This window comes from Leguminivora glycinivorella, chromosome 1, assembly GCF_023078275.1.
Source record: "Leguminivora glycinivorella isolate SPB_JAAS2020 chromosome 1, LegGlyc_1.1, whole genome shotgun sequence".
Taxonomy (NCBI): Eukaryota; Metazoa; Arthropoda; class Insecta; order Lepidoptera; family Tortricidae; genus Leguminivora; species Leguminivora glycinivorella.
Genome location: NC_062971.1, coordinates 15,831,491 through 15,848,166, shown reverse-complemented (window position 1 = coordinate 15,848,166; position 16,676 = coordinate 15,831,491). Strand labels below are relative to the sequence as shown.

Sequence of the window (16,676 nt, the reverse complement as noted above, 5' to 3'; positions counted from 1 at the left end):
AGAGTTCTCGCACGGTTTAAATCGCTCACAGCGCAAGCGCAGCTGTCAAAGGCCCGTGAAGTATTACCGAGTGGTGTTTTGCAGTCGATTCTCGTGGTGTAGGAGGGCCTGGCGCTGGCGCCTAGGCCTTGAGCACGGCCTTGGCGGCGGCGGCGATGTGCGGCGCGGACAGCCCGTACTTGTCCAGCAGCGCGGCGGGCGGGCCGGAGCGCGGCACCTCCGTCACGTAGATGTGCTTCACGACCACGTCGCGCTGCAGAGCCACTGCCGACAGCACGGCTTCGCCGATGCCTCCTGGAATTTTCAGACTATTTGTGAGAGGCAGTACATGGAAAAAATAATTTGGGATCGCAAATGAAAATTAATCATACTGGAGGAATGAAACCACGATTTTTCGACGTAGTTTTGCTTTTGAATACCTTGACATCGATTTTCATACCTAGATAAATTCACGTCTGCATTCCCAAAAGGGATAAGCAGAACACACGAAACTGCTCCAGTTTCAGTACTGTTAGCAATGAATGGATGAAAGAAGCCGAAATTGTGATATTGTATTACTTTATTTACTACGACATTATGCTGTACAAAATATATAACATAATTGAAAAAAAAATTTAAAATCTGGCTATTTTAAGCAAGTACTTTAACTGACCCAGTAAGTACTTTAACCCACTATCAGTTTGCCGGACGATAGATACCTAGGTTCTGGCTTTTAACTGTCAGGCTGACATCGCGAAAATACCCTATGTATTTCACTACTGCATTTTTATTAGGCTACTTGAAAAATAATTATGTAATAAAGTCTAAAACTAAATATAACTCACCGGCTTGGTAGTGGTCCTCGACGACGACGATGCGACCGCCGCAGGCGCGCGCGTTGGCCAGCACGGCGGCTTCATCCAGGGGCTTGATGGTGAACGGATCAAGCACGCGGGCGTTGATACCTAACGAAAACATTCAATTGTTAAGGCTGCTTTCAAAAAATACGTCAAAATAATGTAAAATTGATAGTTTTAGTCGGTGAAATACTACACTTTCCGTTATCCAATAGATTTATTTAATTCAAATTTCAGTTTAAGCATCTTATTATCTTGATTTTTATAAGACTGGATTTTTGAAAACTAAGTCACTAAATTAATTATGAATTTTTCTCCAATGCACGTTTAGAAAAACTCACGTATAGAGCTGAATTAGTCGATCTTATTTGTAAAATTTGGACAATCTTGATTACTAAAACAGGTAAATTTATAATTCGTATACCCTGTACTACAAACTTCTCAGACTACATTTTTATTATAAAGTTTTAAAAAAGAGTAAACGTGGCTAAGACGAAATCAATTTTTTTCAGAAATTACCTAAAATTAAGTGGCAATTTCTTTGAAAATCTACATCACATAGAAATATTTTTTTGTTTTTAATTAATCTGCAACGTTTACTTAAATTGCTGTTATGCCTTAGTGATTATAGATTGCTATTATTTATTTTTGGCAATTTTATGAAAACGAGCCTTCACCGGTACAATTATTACAACTTTTGGACATTTTCTCATATTTTGTTAAACCAAGTAGAAAAAGTCCTATAATGTGATATATATTTGTAAACTACTCGCAAAGCCCTTAAATTTGATACCACACACGGTATGATCAAGCGCTCGGTTGCGATTTCAATGTTTTTAACACGAAAGCCCTCTTAACAAGGTAACTACGGTGCGACTTTGTCTATATCTGGCGATATGCAATGAAGAAGGATACTGACATTTTAGCACGCCAGGTCCGGCTAATATAGCCTTAGTAACTTGTCAGATCACATACATATTTTGATTTATTTGTCTTGCAACTGCAACTCTGCACTGCCACAGATCAAATAATACTAGTACAGATACCTAACCCCATACTAAAAATGGGCGCCGTCCTAAGTATTCTAGACCTGTGTACTAAATTTAATCCACATTCAAAGAGCTAGATGGCGCCAGTAGCCACGCGTGGCCAACAAAACTCTTATCAGTATCCTACGTCGAAATAGTCATCAAACTGCAACATCTTGCGACATCTGTTTTAGCTTTCACGCACTAAACATACAACGTCATGTGCACGTTTAAAGTCAGACATTATAGTCTAGAGCCAATTTGGCCACAAGTCGTCTCCTTCACGATTTTCGTCGACATCTCTTCTAAATACCTAAAACAGGTATGGATATGTTCCTCGTTCTCTCCAGATTACGAATCGACCTGTTTTAGTTTAAGGAGGGGGGGACGGGTCGAGAAAAAGGGGGGAAAGATGACGACCGACCATCATAGATATTTATTCACATCTCGAGTCCTATGGCACCAATCTGTTCGTGCGATGTGTCATTTGAAAGCTTATTAAACCTACTTTAATTGTTTTCCAATAACTATGCTCATAAAAGTAACCGTTTAGGAAATATTTGAAAATATATGTTTTTTTATCGCGCATGAATTGCACAAGTACTAGTAAAAAATGCGTCTAACTCAATAAACAATAACTTTACCGCAATTAATGTTATTATAAAATTTTCGCGTCTATTCATGCTCTTTCTAAAAATATAAGTTTCATTGGTATATGATAATATATAACCATATAATTAAGAATTTTGTTTGGCAGGGGTTATCCTCCAGGTCGCATAAACGGGCGCTGACCGTAGTAAAGTATTCAATATTTTTGAGGTCTTATTTTACGGATCCATATGTGAGAGGTATCGTTTGAAAGATAATTAAACCTACTATAATTGTTTACACATAACTATAGTATTAAAAGTAGCTGTTTACATAATATTTGAAAATATGTGTTTTTTATCGAGCATGAATCGCACAAATACTGGTAAAAAATGCTTCTAAGTCAATAAACAATAACGTTACCGCAATTGATGTTATTATAAAATTTACGCGACTATTCATGAGCTTTCTAAAAATATAAGTTTTATTGGTAAGTGATAATATAACCATTAAATTACGAATTTTGTTTCGTAGTGGTCACTCCGCTGGTCGCATAAAAATGAGCGCTGACCGTAGTAAAGTATTCAATATTTTTAAGTTCTTATTTTACGGATCCATATGTAAGAGGTATCATTTGAAAGAAAATTAAACCTACTATAATTATTTTTGAATAACTATAGTTATAAAGGTAGCTGTTTACAAAATATTTGAAAACATGAGTTTTTTTTTCGAGCACGAGTTGCACATATACAGATAAAAAATGCTTCTAACTTAATAAACCATAACTTTACCGCAATTAATGTTATTATAAAATTTACGCGAAATTTCATGCGCTTTCTAAAAATATAAGTTTTATTGGTGTATGATAATATATGACCAAGTAATTACGAATTTGGTTTAGCAGGTGTCACTGCGCCCTGTCACGATATTGGGTGCTGACTGACGTCGCCAAATTTTCTACGTTACTCAGATCCTATTTTACTGATAAATTTGTGAGAGGTATCATTTGAAAGCATATTATGCGTACTATCTTTATTTCTAATATTTCAAGTCGAAACTGTAGAAGTTTACAAAATATTTGATTAGTAATATGTGTATTTTACTGTGCATGAATAGCATTGGCATTGATAAGACACGCTTCTAGCTCAATAAATTATAGTTTTCCGCAATTGAAATAATAACAAAATAAACGGAAAATGTATGACTTACACAAAAAATAAGTTTGGTTTGTATTGCATAAACAATTTATTTGAATTTGTTCAGCTCACCTACTGCGCACCATCATATAAATGGATGTCCACCGTCGTTGCCTTTTTTCATGATTTTTCAGATTTTATTTCACTAATCGTATATTCATAATAAATATAATCTATCACGTATCGAATTTACTTATATACTTAATTGATCAGTAAAATAAAATCTGTAAAATGATGAAGAAATTAAGGCAACGGCGGGGGACATCCGTTTATATGACGATTGACCGTGCGCAGTGGGTATGGTGGACAAATTAACATTAATTGTTTAAGCAAATCTAACAAAACTCATTTTTTGTAAAGGCCATACATTTTGCGGTTCATTTCGTTATTATATCAATTGCGGAAAAATATAATTTATTGAGCTAGAAGCATGTTTCACTCGTATCAGTGCGAATGCTATTCATATACAGTAAAAATACACATATTGTCAAATATTTTGTAAACTTCTACAATTACGACTAAAATTATTAAAAAGTAACGATAGTACGCATAATATGCTTTCAAATGATACCTCTCACAAATTGATCGCTAAAATAGGATCTGAGAAATACATAAAATTAGGCGACGGTTAGCACCTATTTACGTCACGGGGGTGCAGTGACACCTGCTAAACCAAATTCGTAATTACTTGGTTGTATAATATCATACATCAATAAAACTTATATTTTTAGAAAGCATATGAAATGTCCTGTAAATCTTATCATAACATTATTTGCGGTAAAGTTATTGTTTATTGGTCATGCACCAAGATACAATCTTAAAAATTATGAAAACGGCAACGAAAATGGTCATCCATGTATATGACGGTGCGCAGTGAGTATGATGGATAAATTAACATTAATTCTTTATGCAATACTGACAAAACTTATTATTTGAAAAGGTCATACATTTCGCCGTTTATTTTGTTATTATATCAATTGCGGAAAAAATATAATTCATTGAGCTAGAAGCATGTTTTACTCACATCGGTTCCAATGCATATTTTCAAATATTTTGTTAGCTATACTACAGTTACAACTAAAATTATTGAGAACCAATGATAGTACGCATAATATGCTTTCAAAAGATTCCTGTTAAATAAAATAGTATCTGAAAAATATAGAAAATTTGGCGACGGTCAGCATCCATACGTGGCCGGGCGCTGTGGCCCCTACTTAACCATATTTGTAATTACTTGGTTATATAATATCATACACCAATAAAACTTATGTTATTAGAAAGCACACGAAATTCCGCGTAAATCTTATACTAACATCAATTCCGGAAAGTTGTTGTTTATTGATTAAGAAGCCTTTTTTACCAGTAGGTACTTGTGCGACTCATGGTCTATAAAACACATATTTTCAAATATTTTCTAAACAGCTACCTTTATGATTATAGTTATTTATAAAAAAATATAGTAGGTTTAATTAGCTTTGAAACGATACCTCTCGCATATGGATCCGTAAAATAGGACCTCAAAAATATTGAATACTTTACTACGGTCAGCGCCCATTTCTGCGACCGGGCAGAGTGACTCCTGCTAAACCAAATTCGTAATTACATGGTTATATATTATCATATACCAATGAAACTTATATTTTTAGAAAGAGCATGAATAGACGCGAAAATTTTATAATAACATCAATTGCGGTAAAGTTATTGTTTATTGAGTTAGACGCATTTTTTCTAGTACTTGTGCAATTAATGCGCGATAAAAAAACACATATTTTCAAATATTTCGTAAACGGTTACTTTTATGAGTATAGTTATTTAAAAACAATTAAAGTAGGTTTAATAAGCTTTCAAACGACACCTTGCACGAACAGATTGGTGCCATAGGACTCGAGATGTGAATAAATATCTATGATGGTCGGCCGCCATCTTTCTCCCCCTTTTTCTCAACCCGTCCCCCCCTCCTTAAACTAAAACAGGTCAATTCGTAATCTGGAGATAACGAGGAACACATCCATACCTGTTTTAGGTATTTAGAAGAGATGTCGACGACTTTTTGTAAAAGAGGTCGTTTGGTCCCTGACTATTACTAGATGGCGTTGTAGACATAGCCTACCAGTGGATTGAATGCCGCGCGGTTTGTATGTGTGCGTGCAGGTGGTGTGCAATGTACGTACGCGCTGGGTCCGCTCATCAGTGTGCGTAGTCGAATGCACACGTGCTCACGATAATATTTGTTTCGTTGTATCTATCTACCTCTAATTATAGCTCTTGCGTACTTGCGCGACAGAGCTAGACTACATTTCTGTCGGCATATGGTGTCGACAATTGCCATTCGGCTACGCCGGCTGCTGAGTAAAATATAGCACGCACCTATTATTATTGGTATTATTTTCAAGAAGGACGGTTATCAAGTCGTCTGTATGTTTTTATTTTTTATTTTTTTTAATGTTTGTTCCCCGATATCTCCGTCGCTTCTGGACCGATTTTGAAAAATTTTTTTTTATTGAATGTATATGCATACAGATTGGTCCCATTTTTCTCAGAACCCAGTTCTGAAGATGGGATCCTGGAGAAATCGAGGGAACTCCTCGAATCTGAAAGGCATACATATGCTGATTTTTGTGTTTTTAAAGGAACAGCATGCATTTAGGTACGGAAAAGTGACATTTGGTGCAGTGGAACTGCTGATGATGGCCAGAACGGAACTCTTCAAATCTGAACGGCACGCTTATAGTGACTTTGGTATTTTTATAAGAACAGCATGCACTTTCGTCCAGAACAGTGACATTTGGTGCAGTGGAATTGCTGATGATGGCCAGAACCTAAACTCCTCAAATCTGAACGGCACGCTTATAGTGACTTTGCCATTTTTAGGGTTCCGTAGTCAACTAGGAACCCTTATAGTTTCGCCATGTCTGTCTGTCCGTCCGTCTGTCCGTCCGCGGATAATCTCAGTAACCGTTAGCACTAGAAAGCTGAAATTTGGTACCAATATGTATATCAATCACGCCAACAAAGTGCAAGAATGAAAAATGGAAAAAAATGTTTTATAAGGGTACCCCCCCCCCTACATGTAAAGTGGGGGCTGATATTTTTTTTATTCCAACCCCAACGTGTGATATATTGTTGGATAGGTATTTAAAAATGAATAAGGGTTCACTAAGATCGTTTTTTGATAATATTAATATTTTCGGAAATAATCGCTCCTAAAGGAAAAACTTTTGAACCATATGTTTAAAAAATATGAAAAAAAATCACAAAAGTAGAACTTTATAAAGACTTTCTAGGAAAATTATTTTGATTTTGATAGGTTCAGTAGTTTTTGAGAAAAATACGGAAAACTACGGAACCCTACACTGAGCGTGGCCCGACACGCTCTTGGCCGGTTTTTTATAAGAACAGCATGCGCTTACGTCTAGAATAGTGACATTTGGTACAGTGGAACTGCTGATGATGGTCAGAACCGAACTCCTCAAATCTGAACGGCACGCTTATAGTGACTTTGGTATTTTTATAAGAACAGCATGCACTTACGTCCAGAACAGTATCATTTGGTGCAGTGGAACTGCTGATGATAGTCAGAACCGAACTCCTCAAATCTGAACGGCACACTCATAGTGACTTTGGTATTTTTGGAAGAAAAGCTTGCATTTAAGTCCAAAGCAGTGACATTTATTTAGTTATGTTTGTTAAACATATTGAGTTTTCAAGTCAAAGTTTGTCAAGCTTCGATTTCTTATAATGTAATCGGATTCATGAGGAATTGAGGAAACTCCTCAAACCTTAACGTTATACGTATATTCATTTGTGTTGCCATCTAATAATTAAAGCATTAAAAGCAGTTTTAAAAAATACACATTTCTACATAATCCAACATTCGCAAGTAGCATTCACCAGAACCCGAAAGGCGACGGTTTTTTTTTCTTAAAAATTATGTTGAGCCGTTTTATTATGAGTCCTGTGGCACATTGTTGTTTATATAACCTCGTAAGGACGTCTTGTTAAACCAACTGTTAAAACTCCAGTTTTAAGTAGGTAACATGAATAACAAATTATTTAGTTTCACTAATCAAATTGATTGCTCTATAAATTGATATAATCTGTCAAACAAGTCTGTCAGTAAATAAGAACAAAGAAAACTATAGGGTCTGTCCGTCCGCGGATAATCTCAGTAACCGTTAGCACTAGAAAGCTGAAATTTGGTACCAATATGTATATCAATCACGCCAACAAAGTGCAAGAATGAAAAATGGAAAAAAATGTTTTATAAGGGTACCCCCCCCCCTACATGTAAAGTGGGGGCTGATATTTTTTTTATTCCAACCCCAACGTGTGATATATTGTTGGATAGGTATTTAAAAATGAATAAGGGTTCACTAAGATCGTTTTTTGATAATATTAATATTTTCGGAAATAATCGCTCCTAAAGGAAAAACTTTTGAACCATATGTTTAAAAAATATGAAAAAAAATCACAAAAGTAGAACTTTATAAAGACTTTCTAGGAAAATTATTTTGATTTTGATAGGTTCAGTAGTTTTTGAGAAAAATACGGAAAACTACGGAACCCTACACTGAGCGTGGCCCGACACGCTCTTGGCCGGTTTTTTATAAGAACAGCATGCGCTTACGTCTAGAATAGTGACATTTGGTACAGTGGAACTGCTGATGATGGTCAGAACCGAACTCCTCAAATCTGAACGGCACGCTTATAGTGACTTTGGTATTTTTATAAGAACAGCATGCACTTACGTCCAGAACAGTATCATTTGGTGCAGTGGAACTGCTGATGATAGTCAGAACCGAACTCCTCAAATCTGAACGGCACACTCATAGTGACTTTGGTATTTTTGGAAGAAAAGCTTGCATTTAAGTCCAAAGCAGTGACATTTATTTAGTTATGTTTGTTAAACATATTGAGTTTTCAAGTCAAAGTTTGTCAAGCTTCGATTTCTTATAATGTAATCGGATTCATGAGGAATTGAGGAAACTCCTCAAACCTTAACGTTATACGTATATTCATTTGTGTTGCCATCTAATAATTAAAGCATTAAAAGCAGTTTTAAAAAATACACATTTCTACATAATCCAACATTCGCAAGTAGCATTCACCAGAACCCGAAAGGCGACGGTTTTTTTTTCTTAAAAATTATGTTGAGCCGTTTTATTATGAGTCCTGTGGCACATTGTTGTTTATATAACCTCGTAAGGACGTCTTGTTAAACCAACTGTTAAAACTCCAGTTTTAAGTAGGTAACATGAATAACAAATTATTTAGTTTCACTAATCAAATTGATTGCTCTATAAATTGATATAATCTGTCAAACAAGTCTGTCAGTAAATAAGAACAAAGAAAACTATAGGTATCCTTTTCTATAGCACCCTAAAGAAAAGGACGCGTGGTGACCTGGTGACGTCTTAGAAAAGTTACTTCGTTGGGTTAGTATCGACACAGATCGACTAGAGAGGTAGTTTATCGATACAATATGTTCGAGAACAGCATATTAATGCAAGTTAAAATAAATCATGTAAATAAAATTGTAATTTGTTATACACACTGTTTTTATTGAATTCCGTTAACTTTAAGGGAAGATCAAATGAATTTAATGTCTCTAAGAAACTTAACTCTTACGGTTATCGAGTTATTAAAAAAAAAAAGATAATTACTGAACATGTGTGTGACTGCCTTTACCAAAGATAATTACTGAACACGTGTGTGACCAATTCCTAATGTTTTTTGTTTTGACATGTGCAGTCAATCACTTGACACTAACTTGAATGTTATTCGTAAGGGTCTCTCACACTAATAAATTCATTTAGGTACATAGAGGTATACATCAGGGTGGCAAACGGCCTCCGCGCGGTTAGTATGTGTGCTCGCCGCTTACGTACTCGCTCTATCCGCGACACATGCAAGCGGATGTGAATGAACAAGATTTAGTCGCGGCCCCGCGCCCCTACCTACCTATACTAGTACCTATTCTACGCATCACATTTGCACTGACCTTGAGAGGCCCTAGCCCCCAATCAAAGAATGCGTTGGTTTATTAAAATTTAAAGCACTCGAAAGCAGGCGCGTAGTTAATTAGAAATGTGGGAAAAAAACCGTCGTCGGTGTCGTTTTTCCTTTCGTGTATGATATCTATTTCAATGTATAAATATGGAAATGTATATTATTAAGTAAACAAATACATGTACTTAATATAAAAAATAAAAGGTAATGTAGCAAGGTATTTGACAAAACATTTTCTAGAGTAATATTGTCTTCGGTTACCGCGATAGTTACTCATGAAATAAAATTATGGAAACGGATTAATTAACGTTTCCATAGTTTTATTTCATTGTCTAGAGTAATTTTTACTCATGAAATTGAAAAAAAACACCGAAATTAGTTATTTACTGAAACTTGACGTTCCCATGTTCATTGTAATATGCCTACTTGAAAAATAAATATTTCATTTTAATTTCATTTCAACACATAATTACTCTTATCTGTTATGGCCTTATGGCTGCCGGCCAGATGAGCCATTTTTTTTAAAGTTGTAAAATGGCCCCCTAAAATGTGTGTTGTAAATGGCCTGTTGTACCCCTGTATTTTTGTAAAATGGGTGTTTTTTACGCGATTCATACTCAGAATCTCAAGGTCTTTCGATCCTGCCTGATAGGAAGTAAAAACAATGTCTTAAGATATCCATACATTTTTCAAACCTTCCATTCCGTTACTGTCATACAAAATGTATGAAAAAAATGGTAAAGGAATGGGAAAAAACTTGGGAGACTTTTTTTTCCTATTAGGAGTGAAAGAGCTCACGATTCTGAGTGGAAACCACATAAAAATTTCCAAATTCAAAAAAAGTCGAGTGGACGTACAACTTTGACAAAAATAAAAATGTCCCAGATAACAGTTCTAATCAACATTCAACAATTAAAATGATATATTAATAATGAAGAACTAACACGATAAGGTAGGCAAGCACGAATTCAAATTTGTGATTTTTGTGTTTATTGCCATCGCGCAGTCGGGGGCGGTGCCGCTCGGCTGCCCGCAGAAAGCCAGAAGTCCGAAACTAGAGAAATATAGAGAGCGCTCTATTGCGAGTAGCTACTTGCGCCGGCGGCGGACGCGGTTGTGTGCGTGCGCCACGCGCACGCACACAGGGCCTCTCTGTGGGTTCCACCCCCGTCAGCGCGACGGCGATAAAGACCTAAAAATCTCAAATTTGAATTCGTGCTTCGGTATCGTATCCTCTTAAGGGTTAATTCGCCTTCTGAATTTGTTATGAAAGTGCGTGCATTAGTGACGAATCGCTTAGTGGACGCCAGGCTTCACATATTGCTTTTCGTTTTACCAACAACGCCATTCATTCATAAGTTTCATTAACGATACCATGTGGTTACGGAGTGCACACGAGTTGAATACGGCTACGTAACCAGTCTAAAATGTGCCGTCCAGACGCGTAAGAAGATCATGGTTCCGGAGAGCGCCCTTACACTGGTTTTTTGAGCGTATGACTAGCCCGCACTCAAGTGGCTATTCTAATTATATCACGTACGTTATGCACAGTCACTCCATCTAGTGACGAGAGGTAATAATACTTAGACGACTCAATAACGTTCAATGCGAGTTTGCTGATGTTGTATTCAGTCGTGTAATAAATTTTAGATTCGAATTTTGAAAAATATTGCATTGAATTCGTGTTTTTGTGGATTTGTGTATTAAATTAATGATATTCTTAATGCATGATACAGACTAAAATAATACCTTTGAGACCTTTAAATTTATTGAATAAATAGGTCATAATGGCTAATCGTGGCACGTAGCGCCATCTATGATTTTGGTATGACATTAATTATACGATGTTCCGGATGAGACCCCATGGCACTGCGTACATACTGTTAACAATTAGAATAGACACGTGTCCTAAGCTGTCAGTGCACTTCCTACTTGAATGTAACCTCGATAGCACGAATCTCAAGAGATCCAATAGGGCCAAGTCGTCTAACGAGGTTAAAATATTTCGAGTTGTGAAGGTTTTGGGCCCTGAAGAGAAGGTGAAAGCAAATTATGTCTTGTTTACAAGTGTTTTATCTTCTCGAGGTTCGAGTTAGCGGGATGTGACTCCTATGTCCGAACGCTACTGACCACGTCACCCGACAGCGGGCGCATGAGTACGACGCACGGTTTACTCTCGCACCGCGTTAATGCGACACACATTTAATATTGTATGCCGCTGTAAGGACGCAGTGCTATAGAGATTATTGTTAGTATAGTAACTAATAGCATAAACAATGATTATGCAAGAAGTAGTCTAATTAAACACTCTTCGATTTGACAGCTGACGTACACAACGACTCTTGTGTAATTCCATATATTATTCGGTACTTAAATGAAGTTGAAGTTTGATACACTGACAGCAAATATCAACTATTTACCATTGGTAAATTGTTAATATAACAGTCATCGTAGACGCTAGTTTTCACTCTCTACCGCTCTTTCGTATTGACGCGACAGAGCCAGTTGCGTACCGTTTGCGCCGGAGCGTCAACGATTGTTTGGCTAGATTCCCTAAACAGTTAAAGGATTATGTTAATAATGTTAAGAATAAGGAAGCGTTACCAAAAATCTCCACAACCGTGAGGTGTACAATCTCAGGAATTACTTCCTTAACAACGAGTGTGGGCTGCATCGTGATGTGGTGGCAGTGGACGGAAACCTCACGCCGCTCTCCTTGGCGAAAGAGAACTGGCGCAAACCTGTGGTACTAAGTACTGCGGACCGCAAGGCGGTATGGGAGAGCAAGCAGCTACACGGGTGGTTCTACAAGGCCCTCACGGGACCCGATGTAGACCTGCTCGCATCGGTGAACTGGTTACGATTCGGGGACCTCTTCGGAGAAACTGAGGGTTTTGCCTGTGCAATTGCGGACGAAGTTATGATGACGAACAACTACCGGAAATATATCCTGAAGGACGGCACGGTCGACATTTGTTGGGCATGCCGCCGTCCCGGAGAATCACTCAGGCATATCATTTCCGGTTGTTCTCATCTTGCTAACGGTGAGTACTTGCACAGGCATAATCTCGTAGCCCGGATCATTCACCAGCAGCTTGCTCTTCAATACGGCCTTGTGGACCGCGAAGTACCGTACTACAAGTACTTACCTGCGCCAGTTCTTGAAAATGGCCGTGCCACGCTCTATTGGGATCGATCTATTATCACTGACAGGACTATTGTAGCCAATAAGCCTGACATTGTGATAATAGATCGACCGCAACGCCGGGCCGTGCTCGTTGACATCACCATCCCCCATGATGAGAATCTCGTGAAAGCCGAGAAGGACAAGTCCAGTAAGTACCTAGACTTGGCTCACGAGATAACCACCATGTGGGATGTTGATTCAACGATCATTGTCCCGATAGTCGTTTCAGCGAACGGTCTCATAGCGAAGAGTCTCGACCAACATCTTAAGAAACTCTCGCTCGGTGGTTGGATCAAGGGCCAGATCTCAGAGGAAAAAATTCTATAGAGAGGACAAGCCGCGCGCGGCCTGGTCGCAGATGTAGGCCCATTGGGCCTACACCGCCGCCAGTTCGCCGTCCGCTGTCATCGAGTGTACACGCGCGCTGTTCACCGACGAAAAACGAGTTTTATCCAAAATGCCGAAGTGTGCAATAATAACTTGCAAACATCGCAGTGACCTGAATAATTTCCAAGCCGATAGGATAACATTTCATAGGTAAATACTATTTATTTCCTTTTATTTCACATAAAACACGAATTCAACGTAATACTCCGAGTTGTACCATGTAACCTTACGTTTGCTTGTGCTTTAAAACGTTAATTATACATTGCGGCTACACAAGGAACATATTGTAAACAGTGTAGTGTTTTGCGCCGCAATGAACGGTGTACAAAACGATTCACTCAGTGAGACATTTTTCTCGGAAACGAGGCGAGGCGTTCCCGCTATTTATCGTTGTGTGCGTGCGCGATCGCGCTCGCTTATCGTTCGCATGTACACAACCATTGAAATGATGCGCGTGTATTGCGCAATAGGAGCGTCCAGCTACAAGTGTGTGTGGATTAGGTGTGTGCGTGCATTATCTTTACAATTACTGGTGCTTTGTGTGGGTTGCGCAGACCTTGCGACAGGTGTATTCTATACAAATCGCCCGGCATGTCCTATCTCCCGAAATCTGTGGGCCAGATGCAGAAGGCGGTGATTTTGGACACAGCGCGACAACATTTGATATCATCATTGGTCAAAGAGGCGTTTTAGGCATTGTGGAATACTAGCCGGTTTGAGAATGTCCGCCATCCATCTATCTGTAGTCTTTCAATCTCATTCATAACGGCTGAAATAGATTTATCAGAGATGTTCTTCATAATTTTAGCCTTGGACATTCATCCTAAGGCCTATCTTAAGAGGCATAGTACAGACTTTTGACCATACCTTGAAGATCTTCCAGGGTCGTGGCAATTACATGGTCATTATTATTGGATGATTTTGAACAAAGATATTTAAACATATCATTTAAACCATTTGCAGACTATGGCAATAGCGTACAACGCGGTATTGTAAACTTTTTTATCCAAACAAGGATTAGATCAGATTCAGATTTTGCTACTACTAAAATGTTTTAGATACTTCCACTACTAACTACATATTGAAGAGAGCAGACTGAAATAAAGTGAGTTGACCGACCTTGAAGACCTCATCATTGGGGTAGAGCATGGAAGTGTTGGGGCGGGAAGTACGGATGTAGCAGATGCCCTTGGTGTTGGCAGCAAGCTCGACGGCGCGCTCTGTTGATACGGCGTCCCTGAAAAGGACAACACTGGTTAGTCAAAAAAATCCAATCGAAAAGCCAATCGTCTAGTCAGCAGACATTTTCAAGTCGGGTTATACGGATCCATTTGTACCAGACGAACTACTTTTGGCGTTTGAAGGCGCTGAATTGAAACTTAAGAATTTACTGGACTGAAGTTTAAGACTGTTCGAGAATGATGTCTGCATTACTTATTTCTGGGAAAGTTTGTTCGAACGCTACTGACCACTTCGTCCGAAGGCGGACGCGTGAGTACGACGCACGTTTTACTCTAGCACTACTTAGTAGCAATGGACAATTGGTGTACACTGCAATATAAATATTATGTAGTGCAATTTAGACTTATTTAGTCTATGACATCTTCGGAGGTATGGGGGTCAACTGTGAGCAAAGTTTCGGATACTCACGAGGGGTAGAAGACAGTGGCGGTGGGTACAGCGCGGAACAGCGCCAGATCCTCGAGACCCATCTGCGAGGGGCCGTCCTCGCCGATGCTCACGCCGCAGTGAGAGCCCGCCAGGTTGATGTTGCTCTGACTGATGGCGCCCATACGGATCTAAAACATTTTCAATTACATTTTTACTACGGTCTCTGCTATAGAAATAATACTATTCAGATAACAATTTCAGGGAACAGTCTTTGTGAATAATACAGCGACAGCTGACATTTGCATTTCATGGTGGTCATTCTTTAGGATTTTAAAATGGATTAACAACGACGACTGAATCTAACTTACTAGAGGATACTGCTATCAGATGGTTTTGCATAACTTGGATTCTCACACGCGTGTCCTTACATCTAGTGGGATTTCAAATACGGACTCGCGCGCGGAAGTGCAATTTGATCTTGACCGGCAGAAATTTCATGAATCAAATCAAGCTTTACGCCTCCACGACAGTTTGCAATAGTGTTAGGTGTTTGTGACTATGAACAGGATATTTTTAGCTAACAGAAAAGTATAATTAATATACCGACCTGGTCGAAGGTCCTGGTGAAGAAGGCAGCGAAGGTGGAGACGAAGGCGACGGTGCGGTCGCGGCAGGCGGCGCCGGTGGCCACGCCCACCAAGTTCTGCTCCGCGATGAAGCACTCGATGTATCTGCATTTCAAGATTCATCCTTTGTACTTTATGCTTCAATTATTAATCAATAACATTTTAGGTACTAGTTTGTATCGCGACCATCAGTGGAGTGTTTGGGAAAAAGAAATAGGGAACAGTACACTGATTTTAGTCTGAGACCTTTTTGATCTATCAAAGTAGATATTGATAACTAGTGTTTAATCTTTTAGCATTTAATAACAGGAGGCTTCAATTCTGTAAATGATTGATTATATTCACCTCGGAAAATATCTAAACTCACCTCTCAGGGTAGGCGTTGCGCAGTTTGTCACTGAAGGTGGAGTTCTTAGTGTCACCATCGAGAGCAATTACTCTGAAATGATAAAAAAACATGGTTAGTTTAAAATTTAAAGCAGATAATATTCTATAGAGCCAATCCATGCTAGACTTATTTATGTTTATCATAACTTAAACTGTGTTTTACACTCTGCAATCAAGCAGAGGTGTATTGTATCACCAATAGGTTGGTTTTAGCCATCTTAAGGAGTGTGTTACCGTAAGCGAGGCAGATGGCAACTTGCCGAACTGTTTGCGTACCAAGTTGAGGACGAAATTCAGAGAGATTGTATTGTCAAAGGAGGGTTATACCCAGTAATTGTCTGTATTCAAATCTCACCTCAGGTTGGTGTCAGCGATCTTCTTGAGCGCGGTACCGTAAGCGAGGCGGGTGGCGACCTGCTCACCCTGTTTGTACGCGGGCGGTGACGACAGAGTGATGTCGCCGATGTGGACGCGCGGAGCCTCCGCTAGAGGGGCCTTGGGCTTCAGGGAGATTGTGTTGTTCTTGATCTGCGACTGCAGGTGCTGTAGGGTAAAAAGAGATTGTTAAACAGTGCTTTCGATGTCAGATTGAACAAAATTGTTGTAGGAATTATTATTTTAGTGTTCGAACGCTACTGACCACGTCAACCGATGGCGGATGCGTGAGTACGACGCACGTTTTACTCTAGCACTACTTAGTTGCAATGCACAATCTGTGTACACTGCGGAAAAAATAATGTAGTGCGAGTTGAAGCTATGCATATAAGATTATTGAGAGTAAGCCAGGGCAAATATATTACTATTTATGAGCTATAAAGTTA

General features: G+C 38.6%; 1 protein-coding gene across 1 annotated transcript in view; it reads right to left on the bottom strand.

The window, feature by feature from the left end:
• Positions 1–86: 86 nt before the first annotated feature.
• Positions 87–16,676, bottom strand: part of LOC125225048 (transketolase-like protein 2) — a 37,733-nt gene continuing 21,143 nt past the window's right edge. Inside the window, exons 6-13 of the mRNA XM_048128592.1 lie at positions 16,211–16,398; positions 15,836–15,907; positions 15,450–15,573; positions 14,882–15,030; positions 14,307–14,468; positions 10,654–10,711; positions 825–957; positions 87–294 (exon numbers count right to left, since the gene is read on the bottom strand). Coding sequence (XP_047984549.1) covers positions 122–294; positions 825–957; positions 10,654–10,711; positions 14,307–14,468; positions 14,882–15,030; positions 15,450–15,573; positions 15,836–15,907; positions 16,211–16,398 — 1,059 coding nt within the window. The 3' untranslated portion in view covers positions 87–121. The remainder of the gene's footprint in view (positions 295–824; positions 958–10,653; positions 10,712–14,306; positions 14,469–14,881; positions 15,031–15,449; positions 15,574–15,835; positions 15,908–16,210; positions 16,399–16,676) is intronic.